Source organism: Amblyomma maculatum, chromosome 2, assembly GCF_055883805.1.
Source record: "Amblyomma maculatum isolate TAMU_Amacu chromosome 2, ASM5588380v1, whole genome shotgun sequence".
Taxonomy (NCBI): domain Eukaryota; kingdom Metazoa; phylum Arthropoda; class Arachnida; order Ixodida; family Ixodidae; genus Amblyomma; species Amblyomma maculatum.
Window position 1 is genome coordinate 35020802 of NC_139345.1, and position 24011 is coordinate 35044812.

Genomic DNA, 24011 nt, shown 5'->3' on the forward strand with positions numbered 1-24011 from the left:
CTACATTTTAGTGTTTTCTTATAGCAATAATAGTTAAATGTGAAATGAAATGAACTTTTTTTTTTTTGCTTTTACGAAGAAATATTGAGATAGTTGCGTTTTTGTTTCTTTTCTGCGTCTATACTTGCACATTCGTCACCTCTGTTAGTTATAATGTCTTCATTTTTACTAGAAGTGATTATTTTTGTACGACACTGTAAATAGTAATAAAAAGTCTGTGACTACTTCCTTGCGAAGCAGTATTTTAGTGTACATAGTGTCTTTCTGTGACATTTCTTTACATTCGTTTTGCTGACTATGTTGGTAAACTACACTGTATTGTTCGTATCTCTTGTACTGTTTTTTTTTTTTTTTGTAGCCCGAGTGTATGAATTTGGTAGTGTCAAAACAAAGTGCCTTTTAAAGGAGAGATCGCCTCCATGTTGAGAAAAGAATGAGCTCGTCGATCCGTATCATCCTGTCTCCATGCATAGCAATTTGTTCCCACATGTTTCTAATTGGGTCTCAAATAAATGAGAGGATGCGGTTACCATAGTTTCTTGTCTCACTTGAGTTTCCTTTAGTATCTGTGTTGACCAACAAAGCGTTTTTTTTTATTGCTGCAGTATTTCAAGGTCACGGTTATGAATGAATGAATGAATTAATAAAAAGCTTTCCTAGACGGAAAAAAAAGTATAGAAAATTTTTAATTGTCAGGACAGAATTTCTGTAAGATTTCGGACAATCCGTTGTGACAACAAATGTCTGTAGTGACATTAGAATTTTCTGTAGTTTACACAGAAAAGTGCTACAGACTACAGAACAGTACGACAGAAAAAGTACAGGCAAGTGCAGGAAATTCTCACGTTTACGACAATATTTTGTCCTATTTTTGACACGGTTCTGTAGCTTCTTTTTTAGACTGGCAAATTTATTACAGTTTAGAGGTTTTTGCAGCCCAACTTAAAGAACGGCGTTATAATAGCGGCATGATGTGCTTCGTGGTTTGACACTAGCCATAAAGTGCTCAACATTTCGTTTTCAGATCAGCAGTTGAATTTTCTGTAAGCACAATTTCCAGTCTCGCTCCTTTTTCTTTGCCGTATTTGCCGATGAGTATATATGCCGCGCAAAATTTAATATTTTTACACAGGATTACCAAAGGAATATTCTGAGTGTTCGATCAAAGCAATAATTCAAAATATCCGGGCACGACTGTAGTGCGTTCTTCACTGGGCTCCTTTGCTGGCGTGTGAAGCTGTTACCATTGGATGCTGCTAATTGTGTTCCATTTATTTGAAGGGAAATGCCGCAGCGATATCATGCCACCAACATTCAAATTTCTCCTTTTTCCCGGCGCCTCTTCGTGCTTCTGCGCGCCTCCTCTCTAGGAATATTTTGGCGCTGGTTCCACCCTTGCGAACCGTAGATTGCATGAGGAAGAAAGGGGACATACCTTAGAGTGTTGGGATGCGATGGTGATGTTGTAAGCGGATAAACGAACCGGGTATTTTTAGCGACATCGACATCGAAGCCATGCAGGTTTAGCCAGTTCAGTAACCAGAAGTGCACATGATCTGATTGATACTCATTTTTTTTTCATGATACTCACTGAACCAAGTAGAAGGAGCACGCTTCGATGTTGCAAGTTTTCTCAAGCATTTCATAGAAAAAATATGACGCTTTTTGCGTGGGCCTTAGTGCGCAGATGTACCAGTGGCATGCGCTAACACATGTGTACAATTCGCAAGTTCATCTATGTAATGCGTGAAGAGTCTTTGATCGCTGACCCCGTAAGGCCGGGTTAACGGGTCGCAGTTGGCAGGTCCCAGGGCCTTTCGATACCCTTCCTCCGGTCACGAAATTTATACGTAACGCCATTGGGGAGCTGCATACACCGCGTATACTGCGGCGGCGCAGTTACGGAGGCACAGCCTTCGAGAAGACTCACGCTTTTGTTGCCGCTGACAACGCAAATGAACTCATCAAGAAACGGAAGAACGTGGATCTTAATTAGCTTTTTTGTACGAAAATAACAATTAAAGAAAAAGAGCGCGTGCGAAAGTGGCGTCTTTGGCAGTGACCTTCAAATCTGTGTAGGCCATACCAAAATTTGTCCTTCTGGACCCTAAAATTACACCTCGTCAGAATTTTACCAAACTTGATGTCTAACCTAATTTGACTATAGTCAACTCAGTCGCGCCTTCAAAATTTAGATGGGCTACTCCTAAATTTGGCCCATCAGACCCCGAAATTGGACTTTGTCAGAACTTGTCCTAAACTGACGCTCAGTTAGCCTATTTTGGCTCCAAATTTAGGTGGGCCATGCCTAAAATTTGGCTCTCTGGACGTCCAAAATTTGATTCCTAATATGACCAAAATTGTTGATCAACCTAATTTGGCTATGGCTAACTCAGTGATGACTTCCAAATTTAGGCGGACCACAATCGAATGTAGCATGTTTACGCACTCTTTCCGTGTGGGCGGCTACGTGCACCCTTGGCAATATTACTTGCATTTTACCGACAATTTTATGTGTATAATCATTTTTTATTGCTTATGGCCGCTTCCCTTGCCAACAGTTTTCTTCACTGCTTAGCGCAAAATCGCTATGTATGCATGGCCTACACAATGGTTTCTCGACATAGTTTTTTATTCATTTTATTTATTTAACCTATTGCATTACGAAACAAAGATGCACAAACGGTACCGCTTAGTCAAATGACCATTGTTGGTCGTTCTGTTTTCAATATGAATCATTTTTTTCCTGGCTTAGCGCTTGAAGAGGAATATGTAGTATGCTGGCAAAGGTGCTGACCCCTACTATGCAGCATATTGTGCTATATAAATATTATAGGAAACCTAGGCAATTTCTAGTGTGCTTTGCGCGTTCTAGCGACGTCGTTTTAGGTTTAGGTGACATCACTCCGGGCTGGGTTACGCCATTTTAGGTCTTGTTGTGACGTCACTTGCTGTCTGGTAATACCCATGACTATAGGTCATGACTGGTGACATGATTTATACGCACTGTCCTGATACGTGTCTTTATGCATACAGTCATCATTATTTATTCACTGCCGAGTTCATTAGTCTTCTGAACATTGATTTTCAAGCCTACCTTTCTACTTTTCCTGTCTAGCTCATCAATCATTCTTTGCAGTTCATCCCCCCAGTTACTTAGCAAGTCAATGTCAGCAAATCGCAGATTACTGAGGTATTTTCCATGTACCCATATTCCTAACTGCTCCCATTCCAAGTCTCTGAATACTTCCTCTAAGCAAGCTGTGAATAGTACTAGGGAGATCGTGTCTCTTTGCCTAACACCTTTCTTTATGGGAACTTCGTTACTTTCTTTATGCAGAACTATGGTTGCAGTGCAGCCACTATAGATATCTTCCAGCACTTTCACGTGCGGCTCGTCTACACCCTGATTTGCAGTGCATGTATGACCGCCGAGGTTTCTACTGAGTCAAATGCTTTTTCGTAATCAATGAATGCTATGTATAAGGGCTGGTTATATTCAGAGCATTTTTCTATCACCTGGTTGATGGTATGAATATGATCGATAGTAGAGTACCCTTTCGAAAACCTGCTTGATCGTTTGCTTGGTTGCAGTCTAAAGTTGTCCTAATTCTGTTAGCGATTACCTTGGTAATTACCTTATACGTAACGCAGTAAGCTGAGTGGTCTGTAATTTTTCAAGTCAGCGTCCGCTTAGCGTAAGGTAATGTTCAATAGCCTAGAGAAGGAACAGCAGTTTACGTTATGGTAGCGAAGCACTGGAAGTAGTAGGCGGATATGTGTACTTAGGACAGGTAGTAACCGCAGATCCGGACCGTGAAAGGAAAATAACAAGGATAATAATATTGGGATGGAGCGCATTTGGCAAGCACTCGCAGATTATGAATAGCAGCTTGCCGGTATCGCCCAGAAGGAAAGTATAGAACACCTGCATCTTACCTGTACACACCTATGGGGCTGAAACGTGGAGGCTAACAGAGAGAGTTCTATTTAAGTTGAGGACAACGCAGTGGGATATGGAAAGAAAAATGGTAAGGGTAACATTGAGAGATAGGAAACGTGCAGAATGGATGAGAGAAATAACTCAAGTAATTTACATTCTAGTGGAAATCAAGAAGAAATGGCCATGGGCAGGACATGTAGTTCGGAGAGGATAACCGATGGTCGCTTAGGGTAACAAACTGGATTCCTAGGGAAGGAAAGCGTAGCAGGGGGCGGCAGAAAGTTAGGTGGGCGTTGAGAAGTTCGCAGGGGTCAAATGGATGCAGCTAGCTCAGGACCGGGTTAATTGGAGGAATATGGGAGAGGCCTTCGCCCTGTAGTGGGTATAGTCAGGCTGATGATGATGATGGTTATAGAGTTCATTAGTCATGATAGTCATGGTGACATGCTAGTCGTGATCACGCATCACGTATCATGCTTAGTGGTTCGCCTCCCACTCATCGAGCACGCACTCATCGCTAGGTACGGCAGACAATTAACCCACCAAATATGAAGCAGTGTGACAGTGACACAACAATAACGTTGGGAAAGCTTCTCAACTGGCTCCTATTGTGTAATTTCGCAAGGCCCTTGATACATTACAATGGCAACAGCAGACTCCGCCTGCTCAGTACAAAACACGGTGGAACAGATCTTATAGTGCGGCTGTTCGTTAGTGACTGAACAATTTATCGGTCCCTTAGTTAATGCTGTATTACTTGCGTCCCTCTGATGCACACTTGGGAAATTAAAAATGAGTTTCCCTTGTCCCATCTCTGCCTCCCTCTGTCCTTTTCGCCTCCCTTTGTCCTGTGTCTGGTGCGGTTTTCATTTTCCCAGTGTCTCACCAGCTGGCCTGCCTATTTACCTTCCTGAGTTGATGGTCATCCTATTCGTTCCTTGGTTGCTTTCATATAAGGGATTGAATCTGTCAATATCTGTGCTGCTCTAGTGCTCGCAATCTTCTTGAATGTCATACATTTCCAAGCATTTTCGATTAATGCAACTAAGCTTATCTTTAGGGGCATGTCTATCTGCTTTTCTATATTTTAAACCGTTTTATCTGCTTGTAAAATCAGTGTTCAGTGGCCTCTGGCGGTGTCTTGGTGGCTATCTCTGAATAGGCTTTTATTTGCAGTATCCTTTCCTGGCTCCGACTATCTAAACACACAGTGCGTTTTAATAGACTGTCAAACAAAATTTTATTTTGTAGCGAGAGCTATATTGGCCACAGTCACGTCGTTTCGCCCTGCTTGTCCGGCGTCTGTCCGAACAGCGAAGAGCGAAGAAGAAGAGCACGCGCCGTGCATGCGCACAGTTGGCGAAGCGGCGACGCGCGTAGTGACGTCACTCGGCTTCTCGCACATGCGCACAACTGGCAAAGCAAAGCGGTCGGAGGGGCGGCGTGGCGAGCGGCGAGGCGCGCGCCAGCTGCGCGCTGTGACGTCACTTGGCTTCTCGCACATGCGCAGAACTGCACCTGCTGGAGGCACGCGAAACGGCGAAACTGTAGCCAACGCAGCCCTATAGCTACAAAAATTCTCTCTCCACCTGGAATCGGACCTCCATCTCTTGGATCCCCACACGAGCACTTCAACCGACTGCGCCACGCCCTGGATCGTGAAACGCACATCATAATTCTCATTGTCTGCCGTGAGGATGATAGTGGCGATGCCATTGACGCTGCAATTAGCGATAATGACAGTAATGATATTAGAAATGATAATGATGGGGCATTTAGCTGATAACGATAATTAGAACAAACGTGATGTATTGTGTGTACCAGCGCCGCTTAGGCTTTCGCATTTCTGCAGTCTAGATTCCACAGTGCTCTTGGAATTTTGCGCTAACGTTTCTCCCTTACTATCATGAACCAACTAGCTCAGCAACAAGTTTTACTAATTAAATGTTCTCTGACAAATTTCTTGAGAAACTTCGCAAGGCCATCGTACAAGCTGCCCCCTAATTGATTCTAACGCCGCTTATATTGGAAGTCGCTGTGCACTCACCGAACTTGATAACTTAGATTCTCACGCCCCCAATTATCGAATAAAGTTTTCTTCACAGCGGCCTTTAAAGCTATGAAAAGCCCCAACAACATTCGCCCATAAGCACCCACGGTTCTGCTTATCCGCAGAACCCGGCGTCACGCGTTGCGGCAGTACAGTGCTTGACGTTTGGTAGATACGTCACTTCCCGCCCGCGCCGATAATTACGCAACTCAGCAGCAACACACTACAGTGCGGATTGTTTTCAAGATAAGTAGGTAGTTCGGACCGTGCGCCTACAGGTATTAGTTCCAAGCATGCGACAGCCGAAGAATGAGTCTCGCCGCGAATTGCCATCCTGTCCGTGCGTTCCGTGAACTTCGTTCTCGCGATGCGCCGTTCGGGTGTTCACGGACACGTTGAAAATACGGGTTGGTCTAGGATTTCCTTCAACGCGTGGAATATTTAGTCGTCATTTTGGTGAATCACGACGTAGAGAACTCACACGCGACGGCAAGACTAAATATAGGCGCAGCATATCTTCATATTTCTGCATTTTCTTCCATTCTTGCCAGACCGGAATTAACGCTGTATTGTGCCATGGCGATGCCCTCATCTGAGGTGTACCCGCACGGTTTGCGTGCATCGCACAGTATTCACAATTTCAAAAATTTGCAGCGCCATACGCTGGTTTCTTCAGCGTCATCGATGAAAGATTTAACTACTCTTCAATAGGGTTTGGTTTATAGGGTTTAACGTCCCAAAATGACTCGTGCTATGAAGAAAGTGTAGTGAAGGAATCCGGAAATTTTGACCACCTAAGGTTCTTTAACGTGCGTGAATATCGCACAGTATACAGACGCCTTGCTTTTCGCCTTTTCGTCAATACGACAGCCCCAGCTGTGTGGAGAAGTGGCGGGTGGCGCGAATTTTGAAAGGAATAGCAGCGGTGGCGTCGCTGACGACGTCGGGGAAGGCAGAGAGAACAAAAGAGAGCAAGAGCGAAGATTGGCGCGCGCACGCCGCATTGCTTGCTGACGGCGCACCGCCGCGAAGCGAAGCGGAGGGTGAACGACAGAAGAGAAAGGGGAGAGAAAGAGGAGAGCAAAGACAACGGGCGGCGTTCATCTCTTCGCTTCCCGCACCGCGCTCTTATAAGTAGCGCCGCGCCGCGTGTTCGCGGTTCGAACCTCTAGACGCGCCGCGCGCTCGCTGGCGGGCGGATCAGCACGAAGCGCGCCGCGCGAACCGCGCATTACAGTGTATAATTAATCACTCCGCTCGAAATTAGTTTGTAAATCTGCATTATCTTCTTTATCTGGTGTTCAGCTAGCAGGAGTTAGGCTCAGCGATGGCGGAGAAGTCGCGCTTCCAAGTGGCCAAGGTGGACTACGTGAATGAGGCGATGGCGCCCGACGATGAGGAGCCGGTCGCGGCGGCCGCCTCCATGGGTGGTGGTGGACCCCAGTGCTTGGTGACCAGCGCGTCAACGTCGCCAACCGAGCTGGCCAACTACGGCACCGTCTACGACACGGTCAACGTCAAGAGCCTTCTGCATTACACGCATGAGGCACTGCCGCGCGTCGACCACTACCGCAACGTAATGTCGGTGCACGGACACATTAGCCGGCCAACTCTGGACGAGTTGCACTACAGCGGACGCGGGTCCATTGCGGGACTCACGCAGGTCAGTGCCCATTCCCGCTCTGCCGTTTCCCCGCACCTGAAGGGTTGCGATAATGAACGGGGGTGTGGGACGAGTTGCTGATGGGAGCGTTGGGGCCCGCTGCCCTTTCTTTTTTCGAGGATGATGTTGTAAATGCAAGACGAGACAGTGCGACGTCGGTAGTTCTGGTAGCAATTTGGCCGCTATCGAAAATGCCGTCAACGAGTTGAAATTCTAGTAATCCGTTTTTAAGCCTTTCACTGCGTCCTAATTTCAGGATTCACCGATAAGGCACCTTATTGGCACGCAGCAATTCGGAGGACTTTTAGAGGCTACCTATATAGGAACTGATGTGCATAGCGTCCTTCGAAGGAAAACAAGCGCAAAGGAGAGCTTATACAAGGGCGTGCGCGCAATGAAGCATCACTGTACCCACAGTTAAGCTGATGCAAGTTTCCGCGTCGTCAGTATGCAGCAATAAGGCACTCCTTGGATAACAATAACCAAGATTTTGTACAGAAGAGGTTTGCGGCTTGAGAGTCGAATATGAGAGAAAACATTATGTCAAATGCATTGAACGTTGCTAGTCTAATATTGTGGTCGTGATCGAGAGTTCGAACTTTTCAGTGGCGATTATTTTAGCTCAGTAAAGCGCACTTCCAGGCGTTTATTGACTATCTGACGGAAGGGTGGCACTATCAAGCGAATCTAGCGTCTCAGCCATGCTCAGCTACACGTTTACGTCCTGTCCTCGACTGCGTAGCTGCCTCTGCAAGTAGATTTAAAGCACTGTCGCTAATCAGTCCCATGAATGCAAAGGCGAGCAACACAGACGAAGTCTGCGCTGTTATCTGGCTGTTCAAAGGGCCTGCGTGCCCAACAACGTTAGCGCATGTGGTCGTCACTTGGAGCAGCTGCGATAAGTTAACACTTAGTTTTCAAGCAAACTAACTTTACCCGAACAGTTCACGGAAGGCGTCCTTGAAATGCTGACCTATGCTTCCTCTTTGCGCACCAGTTATCTAACGAACCTTTGTCTGTTAGATGCCACATGAAAGATTTGGTGGCACGCATGCTGGACGTCCGTCGGTACCACTGGCGATCTGTTTCAGAGCAAATGATGCGCCGTGCGATTCCGCCCTCGGCATTCCGTCGTCGACGACGGACGCATGATTTCACCTCGAGCGTGGCGCAGCCTGTTCAAACGGGAACCCGAGAATGCCAGGAAAGGAGGCGCGCCGACGCGAGATGGCAACGTGTCTTGCAGAAATTTACGCACCTGGCGCAGTGCAGCCGATCTAAATTTCGCGCCATGCATTCCTAGCCGCATTTAGCATAGCAAGCGATCTAAATGTAAGTGACATATATCAGTGCTACTTTGAACTATCACCGACGCAAAGTGAAATGAGATGCCTATACGTATTGTCCATGTGTTGGGGCGAGAATAAAGGGTATATAATGCAAGAAATCAATCTGATCTGGAGAGATGACGAACATGGGAGTTTAAACTATCTCTCGGCCGCGCGTGATATACAAAAAGCTAAACCAACGGTGTTTAACGAGATAACATTGAGACGCCGAGTGCGGAAATGCGCGCCATTTGTTCTAGCGTGTCAAACTTTACACATGTGCGTCTATAACAAGGCTTCTGAAAACGGTAACTTTCATCGCAACTCGTCTTTCATATAGTGCTGATGTCTTCTCCATTTTAGTCTTTCGACGTCATAAATTGAGCTTCAGACAGATGTGCTTTCCTGTGCGCTGTAAGGCATACAGCGTTTCTCGAACGACTCACCTCGCAGTCGATGCAGGAACGTGCTTGAAAGCCGAATCGAGAGAGAGATTCTCGGTTTTCAGTTCGACCGCACCGCGGGCTGCCGCATGTCTCCACTCGCGAACGCCATCTCCGGTTAAGCCGGAGCGATTCCTTCCTAGACAACCGTAGCGTGACCGTGTAAACAAGCTCCGATCTGACTGAGAAGAACGCCGGCGCGCAAGCTCAGCCCGTTTGCTGGCCCCTTTTAAAACGATGGTTTCAATACGAAGTCCAAACAGCAACAAAACAGGGCGCGTTGAAGGGCAGTCACTGTAAATCAGGGACATAAATATTCGGATTGACATCAAATTCATCACGGGGGTTGTTATAACCAAACTAAAGCTACGCGATGAAAATGCAATTCGATTACTTTGAGTAGGGTAGGGATCGAACCCTAGACCTTCGTATCGGCGGGACTTGCATGCTACCCGCAGACCACGGCGGCTAGTTGGCCCAAGCCGAATAAAGGTGGGCCTAACAAATGTGTGGTGCAGACAGCAGTAATGGTAGCCAGTTATAGTGACGTCAGGTGGTAGTGGCGTTATGACAATGGTAATTTCCACCGTCTAGAACGGTGCGTTGGAACGACACTATTAGAGAATGTTTACTGAGAGTTACGGGTGTGGTTCACAATGGCCATAAATGCTTTCGTATCCACAGTACGCTTAAGCAGTCTGCTCATCGAGTAGGTAGTACGAGCACTTTCGACAAGTGTGTGCGCAGCTGAATATAAGGTGTACACCCTTTGCCAAAAGTTTACAGCCCAGGGGTTCTACTTCTGGGCCATACTATGCGGCTCGTAATGCATTCCCAGCTTTCCAAACTTATTGAAGAGAAAAATGTTTCGTCCTACCCTCTCATGGCTAGGACTTCCACGATTGTTATAGAAGTCATAATGAATGGCTTAAAAGCAAACCCTCTGGGCTCTAAACTTTTGACAAAGGCTGTACATGTTATGGCCTAAGGCAAGCTTTACGTACGTTGCCTCATTTAGCACTAGCTGTAATGGTATTCGATAAGATCAAGATCGATAAAACACAGTACCGTACGATAAGTGCATGCCCCCGGACCCCGCTCTGTGCCTTGTATCGTCGGCGTCTCCACCTCGCAACGTTCGTGTCTCCTAATTTGATGACTGAGACAGTATAGTAACAACGAAAAACATGATACAGGAGAAAGGTTCGCTAAAGTTTAAGTGCACTAGCTTCTGATGAACTGCTTGCATGTCCAAACGCGTGGCGGAAGCATAAAGATCGCGCTCGCTGTCTTAGACCACCTTGGTCAGCTCTATTTTAGGGCGGAGGCGAGAGATAACAAAATACAAAGCAGCTTCGCAAGTCCAACAAAGTGCGTTAAGATAAGAAAGCTTACTTGTGATTACCGCTGGCTAAAAAAAAAAAAAAAGAAAAAAAAAAAGCAACATAAACGAAAGGAACCAAAAACAAGTCAAAGCAGGGGTCGGAAGGTGGGGATAGCATTTTATGCTACCGTTTTTTTCTTGCACTTTCTGGAGCTTTTAAGTGACCAGTTTGAAAGACGCACCGACTCCGCCGATCTGTTTCGTTGGAGCATATTGAATGCCGGACATTCTATTTTTCCACGTCCAGGTCGTCACACGCAGTGTCCGACAAGGCTGTGCGCCTGAAGTTTTCTGCTTTTTTTTTTTAATTGTGCGGCACACACACGCATTTCGTGAGTTGCCCCCACCGTACAACACAGCGTACCTTGTCGCTAAAACTGTAAATAGCCACCTTGTCTATGTCGGTCTACGTGCGCTTTTTTTTTTTTTTTTTTTTTTTGTTTTTTTTTTTCGGCATGCGGTCCCGTCGTCACTTTGGGAATTTCTCGCATCACATACGTGGATGGAAGGCATTCCGCGCACGACCGCCGACTTTTCAAAGGTTCTGTCTCCATGTACGGTAAGCATATATCGCGCGGCGCAGCTATGGCAGCCGGAAGCGTGTGACGGGCCCCCTTCCGACCGCAGCGCCGGCCGATGTCATCTGGGCCCAACGAAAGCGGCATTCTCTTACGCAAAGTTTTCGCGCGGTTTCTCGCTCGGGTGGCGTCGTCCCTTTTTGGGTTGCGTAAACGCGCAGAGTGCATTCTGTCGGGATGCTTTTGTCAACTGTGGCTCTTACTTGAAGCCATAGTAAACGAAACTGCAAAAACGAACAAAAGATAGGTGGTTGCGCTGGGGGATGGAGAGAGGACAAAGGTTCACTGAAACTCTCTTGCATGACTAAACTTAGAGGAATGCCCAACTTAAAGCCTGACCTAACCTAGACGTTTCAGTTGCCCATGAACTTTGCGAATAGTATTCACACCTACAGATGCCTGACTTCGTTGCGCAATTAGCATAATTTGTCGGAAACCTGCGCTCACTATAGTCTTCCCTGCTGTCTCGCCTCTGTCTTGGATGTTTTTAACATGCGGAGCTATAAAGGACGTTGAACTGTTATCGACACAGAATTAGACGCTCGAGTTTATCTATTTTAATTCATTCAGTTACCACGCCTCACTGTCGACAGGTTGAAAAAAGGCAGTTAGGAGTACATTTTTCGTATTTTCGTGTCATTCAAGCTTGAACATCGCTTCGTGACCGTGAAGTGGCAATTTATATTCCCTGGAGCCCCTGCCTGAAGAGCGTCTGAGTGCACGACTTCTGCGATACGCATGAATCTGCTATTTCCATGGATTATTAATAAGTTTGCAGCAGCTAGTTTCTGCACGCTTGTCACGTGCTTTAATCGCTTCCATGTCTTTACCTCAGCGCCTTCAGCTGTTCATTCCGTTATCAATTAAAAAAATGTTGCCAGCATAATGCACCGTCCCGAGAGCGCTACACTTTTGAACAGCCGAGTGCTTTCAAAGGAATTAATCTGGTAACTCGGTATGGGGGACGACAGCCATCACCCGATGATGCAGGTCTTGCCGCGAAGGCTATAACGTAGCACTAAAGCATACGAGTTTTCACGGATGCGTACTGCAGGACATGACTTCTCTGGTCCGCAAAATTAAATGGAAGACATTGGCCGCGGCAGTCCCAAATGACATTAAATGTCAGACGACAATAAATTACAGGGGACACTTAAGGGTATGACGCGATAGCGTAGGCTACCAGCCCACATATAAAGCCCCGCTTTAACCAAGTCGTATGACCGCACCAAAGTAGCCTAGGGGTGATGTGAATGCAACGGCCCTGGCAGGCTGATTCTGATATCACCCTCCCATATTTTAATTAATTTATTTATTATTCCTCGAAAGTTCCTCGCAGGACATTACATAAGAGGTGGAATATACGTCAGCAAAAATTATGGGTAGTGGATTACAAGGAAGAATGCGCTTCCTCGATGGCGGTCTTCAATAGCTGAAGGTTGCTGAGGATGGCCACATCTGTCTGGAGGTCATTCCAGTCGCGGGCGGTTTTTAAGAATGATTGCTGGAATGATGTAGTATGAACCACTCCAACACCGATTTGCGGTGAACGGGGCTTTCAGTGCTATCGCGTTATTATAAAGCCTGCCTCTGTGAAAGTGAAAGTTTATTAGATTGAACATATTTACAAAATGCATAAAAATACAGACGAGGGTCCCATAGTCATAAGACTGCACCGGGACCCTCGATAGATCACTACAATAAAACAAATAATAACAGCAAAGTTAGCGAAAGGTTATCATATACAAAACATGGCAAATCGGTATTTTTACACAAAAAACAAAGGCACTAACACAGGAATTAGGCGAATCAGTAGTTTTACACAAAAACAAAGGCACTAACGCAGGTATCAGACATAAAAATATAAAACAGCAATTCAACAAATATTCCTTCAAGTTATTCTTAAATGTGGGAAAGGGCATATAAGTTTTCAGTGTTAAAGGCAATGAGTTCAAAAATGAAATAGCTGCAAAAGATTTCGTCATTATTTGTGTGTCATTAACGACGTGTCGACACGTTATCTGTCGCAATTAATAATGGTAACATTTTGCTATTGACTTCTGCCATGTATTTCATCATTTCTTATTTTGATTATTACGGGATAATGTAAGGAGCTCGTTGTGCTGTAAATATGGCGCTGTTACCATCGACCTGCGTCGGTCAGAAAAAATCTCGGAAGTTTCATGAAAGGCTAACGAATTAGGGGATGCTAAAAATGAAGCTAAAATTGGAGAGGAGGTTCTTATTAGGCTCCGCTGCGGTGACTCGGTGGTTACGGCGCTCGACTGCTGAACCAAAGGACGCGGGATCGAATCCCGGCCGCGGCGGTCGCTTTTCGATGGAGGCGAAAAGCAAGGCGTCAGTGTGCTGAGCGATGTCAGTGCACGTTGAAGGACTCCCAGGTAGTCGAAGTTTCCAGAGCCCACTTTGGAACGTTAGACCCTATAAACTAAACCAAACCAGAAGTAATTCACTAAAATAAATCTCTCGCCATATGGGTTCGAACCCAGACTTTCTGCATGCCAGAAGCAACGCATATGCCACGAACGATCGTTGGTACCAAGTGTGTTAAAAGGGCATTTAATGAACGCGTTGAGGTGTGTATGGCTTTGGTTTTTAATTTTCGGGATTAAAAGAGGGTGTTATGGATGCTCGCGTCCACTCTTCATTAATATTAATTTAATCGAAGATTAAGATTTTGCTAACACTGATACCGCGTAAAAATCTTCCGAGTTCTTAATTTTTTTTTTTTTGTCTCATTTTGCTTACTGTAGAGTTTATCCTTCAAAAGCTCGGTCGAAGCACAGGCACAGAATATGTACACACCTCGCTCATCGGCGCATTAAGCGTCTGGAGCAGAGCTTTTAATTTTGCGGGCTCGAAGCCAGAGGGTCGTGGCTGTCTGCTTTGAGACGCGGAAGTGAAATGCACTGCTGTATCACACGTTTTTGCGAAGCCAACCCCGAACAGCCGGCGCCGGAGAGGACGGTCCCCGTGCATGCAATGTGATCGGACTGCGCTGTATCGCGTGATAGCTGCACCGTGACGAACACGTGTGCCGCGGGCCGAGGTTCCCTTTGGTATTCGTGCTCTCCAGTTCGCTGCTGTGAATCGTATGACGGCGGGCAGAAGCACAGATGAGGACAGGAACGGACAGCATGCAACATACGCGCTGCATTATGGCTTCATTCTTACGTGACGATTTGCAGTTCAGTTTGCGGTCCGATTTCCTGTCATCGGTTCCGAATTTAGAGGCAAACGAATTCCGGCGCTCATGAAGAAGCATTTCTTAAGGACCACACGTTACGCAACATTGGCGATGAATGAGCATCGGGAAGTTTTCTAAAAAACAAACAAACAAAGAGCAAAAGCCTTCCGTAAATCGAATCTGTAGCTTTGGCACACAAAAATAAATATAATGCAGCGTAATATCAAGTGCGTCAGTTACATAAGCCTATAAGTAAACGCGAACGTAGGCCGCGTACATATATACGTATAAAACTGCCTTTATTTTGAACCGAAGAAAAACCGAAGCATGCTGCTCAATCCAGTCTATAAACTAATGCGCAATGTAAGGACAGGCACTACTTGAGCGGAGTGCTTGAAGAAATAGTACTGTGGTGACGGCCGTATAACGTACTTCTACCGCTGGTACACCTGCACGCAGCCACACTGCTTGGCTGTAGAGCGGCATGTTTTCAGGATGATCGGTTGTCACCATTTCAAGATTTAGCTACTTATCATTATCACAGGGCAGTATAATCCCTCTATATCCCCCCCCCCCCCCCTCTATTTTTCTTTTAAATATTAAACAGTGAGAAGAGCGATGTAGACGGGATGATGAAAATCTCTCCGATAATAAGAGCTTTCTGGTAATCTGTTGCGTTGTGAGGCTTATCGGAGATAATGCTACAAAATAAGCAAGTAAGAGTTTGTTACGACGTGCTGGTCACGAGGAAGCTGGCATCAGCGGCTTTTTTTTGCTGGAACTGTGCTATAGACAACTGAACGTCGTTCGCAAAATGGTTCGGAAATGACGGACCCTCAAAATGTACCGCTGCTGATAGTTTCGCGAGCGAATTCTGGTCGGTGGGCAAATTTTTCTGGAAGCTTGTCCTGGAGCTAAGGTGGCTCAGCGGTGCCTACCTCATCTCATCGAGCCACCGTGCGGCTCCGCGAATTACACCTTGAATTACACCTACGCTTTGCTCTCGCGAAATGCAGCAGTCATAAACAAGCATTGACTTTGATAAGGGGGCGCACTCAGTCACTAGCGCTTACTCGCGCTTAAAAGAGCGCGTCGTGCATGCTCAAGAGTGGGCTGTACTTTTTTCTTCGTGAAGAGCAATGAGGTAACATTGGCTACACAGGAAACAATGTGCAGGAGACATTGTCCAGCTTTGTAGGGATGATACTAGCTGAGACAGGTATCAGCGACTTCTCGGCCGTAATATTCAAACGTCTCTCTGAAATTTGTCAGGCGAGCTTGTAGCCACACACCGGTTTTCACACACAAGTTGTATTTATTGTGATACTGAATCAGTAACGGAGGTCGCAGGCACGAGAGCTTTGGTAAAATCAGATACTTGAGGTAATTACGTTTGGTCACACCGTTTAATAAACTGCTCTCTGCCAGAGCCAAACAATGTGAGTGATCAGTAGTCTTCTCTCCGCTGCCAGAGGCAAAAAAGAAAACAGTCAGTAATATCCGTATTCTCTACAAAACATATGAGTCTCGCTTTGAGTTAAATGATGAAGGATGGAATGAAAGAAGGCATACACAGAAATGGGAGGTTTTGTGCAGGGCTATCAATACCTTTCGACCACCTGATGATATAGCACACAGCATGCGGGTGTCTTGGCTTCCGCATTCACTAAAAGACTACTGGTATTCGACCCTGAGGCTTCGAGCCCCGTAGCCACATGTCGGGACATGCCAGCCTTCGCAATGGGTGTTTTTTTTTTTTTTTTGTTTTTCTTTTTTCGCGCCGGCACGCTCAGGCTGACGCGCATACCGGCGGATCGGGAGCGCGCACTCGAGAACCATTGTTCTGCTCGTCTCGCAAGGGAGCCGAGAAATGCTCGAGTCGATGCCTAAACGACGCGTTGGCAGCTGCGGGAGCGACGTTTTGCGCGTCTTTTTCTGTGCAGCTAGTACTGATTTCTTTTTTTTTTTATGCAGCTGCCAGCTGTGTCGCAGTTTTTGAGGCACCGAAATGTTAGATCTTTGAGTTCTCAACGCCTTGTGAGCTTTGTTACTTCTAGCTCGCTGGCTTTATTTAGCCTGTGAAATGACGCTGCCCTTTGCGACAGCGCATCGAATAACTATTCGCGAAAGCCTTTCACCCAGTCACTGCCACATTCTGAGTATCACGGAGCTCGGTGCGTTCACGGCACATATACAGCCAGCGGAATCGACTGCAATTGCTCAGTATTTACCGCATGGGCACTGCGCTACAGATTTATTAGTTTTCAGTGCATCAAATGGTCGTGTCACGAGATTTTTGTGTGACTGGTGAGCATTAGTAATTAAAGAAACGCTCGAAGGGGACCTATTTTTGAAGGGTAGCAACAAGCAGGAATAGTATTCTTAAGAATAATAAAGGTGGCCTTAATTTTTTAACGGGGCTTATGGTCGGTACATGGTCCATTCATGGCTGAGTTGGTACTTTGGCGATATTTCGCTTAGACTGCTTACGTGCAGTGAAGGCGAAACGGTTGGCTACTCTTTCATTTTCTGACCGATATTCTGTAATCCACGCTAAACATCTACAACCGTTCTCAACCAACCGCAATTAACCTTAATCTAATAAATTCAACCTAATTTATTCAAATCATTCACAATCCACCCGTAATCTATCTTAATCATCTTTATTACACCGTTGTCTATTCTTAATCAGAAGCCACCTTAAGCCATCCTATTTTGGCTTAATTGAACGTAACTCACAAAAAACCACCCCTCATGTAACTCGATCCACAGTAATCCAGTCTGCTGAAACTTGATACGATGCAGTCCATTCTTAATTCACACAAGTCCACTTCGCGTGCAATCACGTGGCACTTACTTCACGCCTGGCCTTGGGCGGATCAGACACGTGATTACTAGGGTGTGCTCCGTGTAACGGCTCACGCCGTAGAATTAAATGCGGGGCCCTGGTTCTGGACAGATTCAAGAAAGTTATTGTGATCAGCTTGGCAGGAGTCCCAACTGGCACATGTCTTAAAGTTAAGTTGTACAATGGTCAATATTATGTGATCGGTACATAAAGGATCGGATTGAATTCTCGGCTATTTGGAAGTTGATTGTTACATACTTGGCGTCAGAACCAAATCATGTATATTTTCGCATGGAGTGTGACCGTCTGCGATGGACGGCAAGAAGAGCTCTTCTTTTGTGTTTAAATAATAATAATAATTGGTTCACAGGAAAGGAAAGGCGCAGGATCTGTCACACAGGTTTCTGTAGACACCTGAACCGCGTCATAAGGGAAGATGGAAGTGAAAGTGGAAAGAGAAAGAGGAGCCGTAGTGGAGGAGCCGTAGCCGTAGTGGCTACGGAGTAATTTCGACCATCTGGGGATCTTTAACTTGCGCTGACATCACACAGCACACGGACACCTCTTTGTTTCGCCTCCATCGAAACGCAGCCGCCAGCGGTCGAGATCACACCCGGGTACTCCGGCACAGTAGTCGGGCGTCTTACCACTGCATCACCGCGGCGGGGCTTAGTGTTTAAAGCCGTGAGCCACTTTTTGCACCAGGTTTAGATATTGTCCAGATCAGACTGCGGTGCATTAACATCGGTTATTTTAATAGTCCGATAGATCGCGCAGTCATATGTGAATAAGTGGACATTGAAAGAAGTGTAAGTGGGAATATCATTAATATAAATTAAGAATACAAGACCGAGACGGTCCCTTGTTGTGCCTGAATCAATGGGGGATTGGGGGAAGTAGTCAGTTAGCGCACACAAATTGATAATGGTTGGTTAGAGTTGAGTATCCAAGCAAAAAACCAAATCGTTGAGAGACAGGGGTTGAAGTTTTTTCTGCTCGAGCAAGGAACGGTCTACCGCAGTCTCCGTAAATCTATACACTGCCAGAGTAGCAGCGGTTGGCGGTATTATGAAACGTGTTGACTTATTCCAAAGGTTCGTATTTTGCCGAATGCCACAACTATGATCTCAAGATGGGTAGATGTACGATCCTTATTTCAACCCGAAAAAATTTCGAAGTAAGCTGTGACGAAACAAGCTTTAACGGTTTGCAATGCACGAGAATCTTTGCCTTGCGCGGAGAATCAAGCCAATTTCGGCCACTTCAATGTATACAAGGCTCTGGAGTGCCTCATGCTTTTATTGAATTTTTATGGAAGCACTGGCGTCTACTTGTGTTGTGTAATACCGCCCTCATACAGAGAACATGTTCTGGTTTGCACTGTCCACTCAGTCGCAAATCCATCCTTTTTTTCTTTGGATCCCTTGGGTAGATGTGAAAGGACGACCCGAAAATAAAATTCCGCAGAGTAGCCATGCCACAACTCTCCATATATATCGACGAACTCGCTTTTAATGCTTTGGCTTCCAATATTTCTTTGAACAAAACTGCGCGCAGTTGCAACAGTAACTGGAGTTGAATATATAAATACTTAATAAGCTAAAAAAAGAATGCGGGCTTCTGGTTTGACGTAACCGCCCCGCTTCTAACCATCTGAGTTTATTTTTGCACTCCAGCTTTTTCTTGGCGTATGTCTTTGCTTCGTTCTATAAATGCCATGGCGGCCCTGAGCTGTCATTGTCATGGTCGTCAACCGACCCCGGGAAACGCCGGAAAAGCATTTGTTCTTCTTGACGTCATACCGTTTGTTGCATAGCACACATCTCGATCATCTCGCGACAAAATGCGTGCGTATGGTGTAGCGTAGCTTTAGAAAGTCAGAGCGACTGCTGGTTCCCTTCTTGCGGGGATATGAGTTTTATATAGAGCGCTGCAAAACGCTGTGCGATCCCACTACGAGCAGCATTTGCGGGCCCGCGTTGTCTTTGAAAATTTGTCTTTTCCAAGTACAAGGTGATGACTGAAGTGGAATGATTGGAGAATGCTCAAGTAATGCTTGGACCTCTGCAAGGCTAGGTTTGTTCGGTAATCTTTACTGCATCTAAATACCAGCTCATTCGTCGAGGCACCTTCTGCCACTTTCGCGGGTCAGAGTAATATAGAAGCCATTGTGCACTGAGTTGCAAAAGGTTTCGTATTTATTCCTACCGCCTAAGCTTCTCAAATGGTCGCCAAAATTCCAGTACTCGCGTCCCTTTTTCTTCTTCTTCCATTTCCGTGGGTATTCACTTTGAGACGATGCCAAAAAGTTCGGCTGCCGCACATTTCGCGCCCGACGGGTGTGCAAGGCTGCCGAATGATTTTGGCTGTGCCCCTGCAATTCTAAAGTTCACCGGAATCAATGCGCATGGTTTTGCTCATTGTGTCTTCGTCGAAAGCGCCAGAGCCGCGGGCCCGTAAACTTGCGACCACCGGCCGAATGCCATTCTATCACTGGGCCACCGCGGCGGATTACTCGCAGAACATTGCGCCGCGGTCTATCCTTCAGTGGAGAATGCAGCTGGAATAATTTGGCATCATGGTATTTCTTTTGATAACTATTACGCTGTCTTTAGCCCGAGACTTTCGCATCTGTGCCGGTGCGCTGCTGCAGTACCACGATATTAGAGAGATTTAGCTTACCGTGACCCGTTACCGTGCGTGGGCGGGGCGGGGCGTACAAGCTGATTGGTCCTGACGCGGCAGGTCTATGCGCCGACATCCAGTATGTGGAGCCATCTATCGGCGTCACAGGATCTGGGCATGCGCAGTGGAACGCGCGGCGGCGGATCACGGTAGCGGTTCGCGGATCACGGTAAGCTAAAACTCTCTATTAAGGGCTGATATTAATGCCGCATCTGTGCCGCGTGAGCGATCGGTGTGACGCTAATGAAATGCAAAGCTTGCACGTTATCCTTGTCCAAGTTTTGACTGCCGACATCACGCCGTAGGGCGGCCGGGACTCCGGAACAATGCGGCACACGTGTCTTGGGCGGTGTACCTGTTGCTCTTCGGAGCAACTTGAAGTTGACAGCCACGGCACATATTAAATATTACTCTCTTCTGGTTACTTGAATGGAGTCCTCCCCCCCCGAATGGAGTCCTCCCCCCCGTCCAGCTCCCGACGCAGTCATAGACGGCGAATAAAAATCGCAGACAAAAACCTACTATATATACCCTACTGTGCAGTTTGAAGTACGAGCGCATGTAATATACAGCTGAACGCGCAGTTTGTTGTTTAATAAATAAAGCAAATGAAGCTTCATCAAAAAGCAGTGTTTCTGTTTCTGTGTTTCTGGTGTTTGGCAATGTTCGAATATTCGTTGCTTGTACCTTTTGTTCTTGCAAGAGTTCAACGTGGGGTTTTGAACCGTCGCAGTCGCGGGGCATTTACTTTCGTGCGATATAGGCGAGATATAAGATCGCACATCGAGTTTGACGTGTTTCGTTGGCTAATCTGGCGTGTTTTCGTGCTGGGGCTGTACTCGAGCCCCCGTTTTGCTCTTGTAATACCACGCGATAACGGGCAGAATGCGCAATGCCTGCTGGACTGGCTGGGATAAGTGAAGAAACGATAGCGAACAAAGAAAAGTCGCGATAAGCTTCTCGTCAAGAGATGGCTTTTTCCGCCTCTTGTACGCGCTTGCGTATTACCTTCGTAGGTAGCGGACCTTACGCTAGTTCTGACGTCATCCATCGAATTCATTCCTAGTGAAACACAAGAGACCTGCAAGGTGCTTCAGACTTGCAACGCAAGGAGCGCGCTCTCCAGAGATTTGGGCCAATGATTCCCGATAACATGCTTATCCAGCGTCTTTCATTTTTTTTTTCGGCCCAGAGAAAAGGATCTTGAATAATGAATGCAGATACTTGGCATATTTTCCCCGTGTTACAGAACAGAGCAGTGACAATACGCCCATTTTTACAATTCGATTTTCCGGCACGTTGTATACTTATTTAATTACGAGTGAATTATGGCACACGAGTGCACATTGATCACCGTTCATATCGCAGGGTTCCCTTCAGGCATGGGGCTCTTCTCATTAAACTGCTACGGGGGCACAGTATCAGCGTCTGGCTTTGCAAATTTGAGTACACGGGTTAACTCGATCACGGAGGCGTCATTTCGACAGAGGTGAAACTACCACGCTTTGATATTTTGGTCCACGGCAAAGCACACCGAATGATCGAATATAATCCAGATTCGTTGCTCTAGCCGCTGCAAAAAACCTATAAACATTTTCAAAATTAAATGGCGCTACCTTCGATACCTCCAATAAACTTGTTCGCGTATGACAACTACACTGAGTTTCTCATTTTTTTTTTTTTTCAAAGTTTCTTCTCTAGAGTATATGAGTGCATTCGAAGATAATGGTCAATTTCTTTTATGCGGTACATTCAACTGATATATCTCGCTGCGGCGCAAGCCTTTCCAAAAGCTATTATGCGTTGCGGGAAGCTTCCCCGATTAACTCGCTGTTCTCGTGTCTGGCTCACAAATCTGGGCTCGCTCTCTCGTTAGCGGCGGGGAGTCTTCGGCGAAACTATCTTCGCGGCTGCGGCACGCACGTTCCTGTTCCCGCTGTGCCGGCTTCGGTTTCTTGGGCGTGCGTTCTTCGGCCACTACTCCTCTCAATGAGTGCCTACCGGACGTGTTCAGCAATGCTTCACGGAGGCGCGCAGACACAGTCGCTGGGCACGCATTGTCGTTTGTGCGTGTGCTGCTACGGCGAAGCGAACGATAGAATTTGGACGTAAGTCTTAATGCAATGTAAGGTGATGAGATGCAGTTGGTTCCCAAATGTTTAGCAAGAATTGTCTGAAAAGTTAGCGTAACACGGTTTAGGCAGACAAATTCTTCTTACGTAATATTTCTGGAGTTTACTAACAATATTATGTGAATGTGCATGAACGATTCGGTGTCGCGTCAGGACCCCATCTACACCGAATGTTTGCAATATACCAAAAGTCAGCATAGTTGGGAAAGGGGGAGGGGGAAGAGGAGACTTCGTTTTGAAATAAAATACATTGTTTTATAGTGTAACCCTCTGATAGAGCCGTTATTTTTTCTTTCGGAAGAATACATTGCACTTGGGCTTTCGCGATATCAAAACTGCGTTTTTGGTAGGTTTTTGTGGTGACGGTGAGCATAAAGATAGATCATACAGTATTTATTTGCATTTTTTTTGTTTTGCAAAAGAATATTTGGCTCGGAAACAGTGTGGTATAGAGCACCCCTTTAGAGTTCATAAATTATTGCGATTTGATATTCTAGATGAAATTTTTAATTTTTTTTTTTAGTTTCTGATATCGAGCGGAAAGGTACGATTTTTTTGTGGGTTTATGGTATTTTTCTCAAAACAGCATTTTTGTGGTTTAGGCGCCTTTGTCTGAAATTTTATTTAAAGCTGTCGAAAACACAAACTTTCAGCACATTTCAGTCAATTCCTCTCACATGAGCAGGGAAAGCCTTTCCGACTTTGTGACGAAAGGAAAAAAACACTGATGGATGGCGATTCCGCAATATAGCGTAATCGTCCCGATTTGTTCAAGGTGAGCGCCGTTAGATACAGGGTGACGTGATAGGGTGCTCGTAACCTTCTGCGCACACTGATCATGTGAAACAAATGCTATCGTGTCTCAATACATCACATAGTGCGCTCGCCTTGTGATCGCATGGGTCGCTTAGTTTCAAGCCTGTCTAAAAAGCCTGCAATTTATATACCTTTATTGTCTTTTCCCTTCTTTTTTTTTCTTCGAAGCGGTGAGAGTTAACCTTGCTTGGCTAACCACCCTGAGCTCCTGTCCTGTTCTACGTTGGGCTCCACGGTGTGTGGCTTGCACTGGGAAAGAATAACATCCATATTTTGTGGCTCTTTCTACAAAAGAATACAAAAAATCGGATTAATAACAAAAAAGTTGAGCGCTGATACGACGTAATTCTTCTCAACGAAACCAAAAACGTTCCCCAAGTACCATGTAATCCGCGATAAGAACCCTGAAAAATCAGGCCGTTAATATCGAATTTTGTAGTCCCTATACCCCTCGTAAATTTCCTAAGTCGAGGTTATGAAGTTACGAAACTGGTTTGCGGGTATACCTCCTAAAAGGATCAGTAAAGCTTCCAAAACGTGCGTCGTTTGGGGACATCCCTGTTGTAATGCTTTCTTTCTGAATAAAGCTCGCATTCCTGGCAGACATCAATAACCTCAAATAGGAAGACTCGCAACATACTCAACAAACTCTCGGGGAAGCTCTGAGGATCCGATAGAACATGACCGCTTCGCATCTATCCCCCCCCCCCCCTTTTTTTTTTTTTTTGCGCTCTTCCTTAGGTTGTGGTTGCATAGTGTGTGGTTCTGCATAACCACTGTGCCTGAAATAATCGGATCCAATCCATACTCAAGAGTATTTTCATGCTGAGTATACAGAGCATCAACCATAGCCAGCCTGCTTGAGAAAAAAGTGAAACCCCTGTTAAAATTAGAAGAATAGCATTTACTTGCGCGCATATCCTTGTCTTTACC

At 45.9% G+C, this 24011-nt stretch overlaps 1 protein-coding gene across 1 annotated transcript in view; it reads left to right on the top strand.

The window, feature by feature from the left end:
* Positions 1 to 7089: 7089 nt before the first annotated feature.
* Positions 7090 to 24011, top strand: part of LOC146198344 (solute carrier family 12 member 2-like) — an 85174-nt gene continuing 68252 nt past the window's right edge. Inside the window, exon 1 of the mRNA XM_084593791.1 lies at positions 7090 to 7656. Within this exon, the coding sequence (XP_084449917.1) occupies positions 7321 to 7656 (336 nt within the window). The 5' untranslated portion in view covers positions 7090 to 7320. The remainder of the gene's footprint in view (positions 7657 to 24011) is intronic.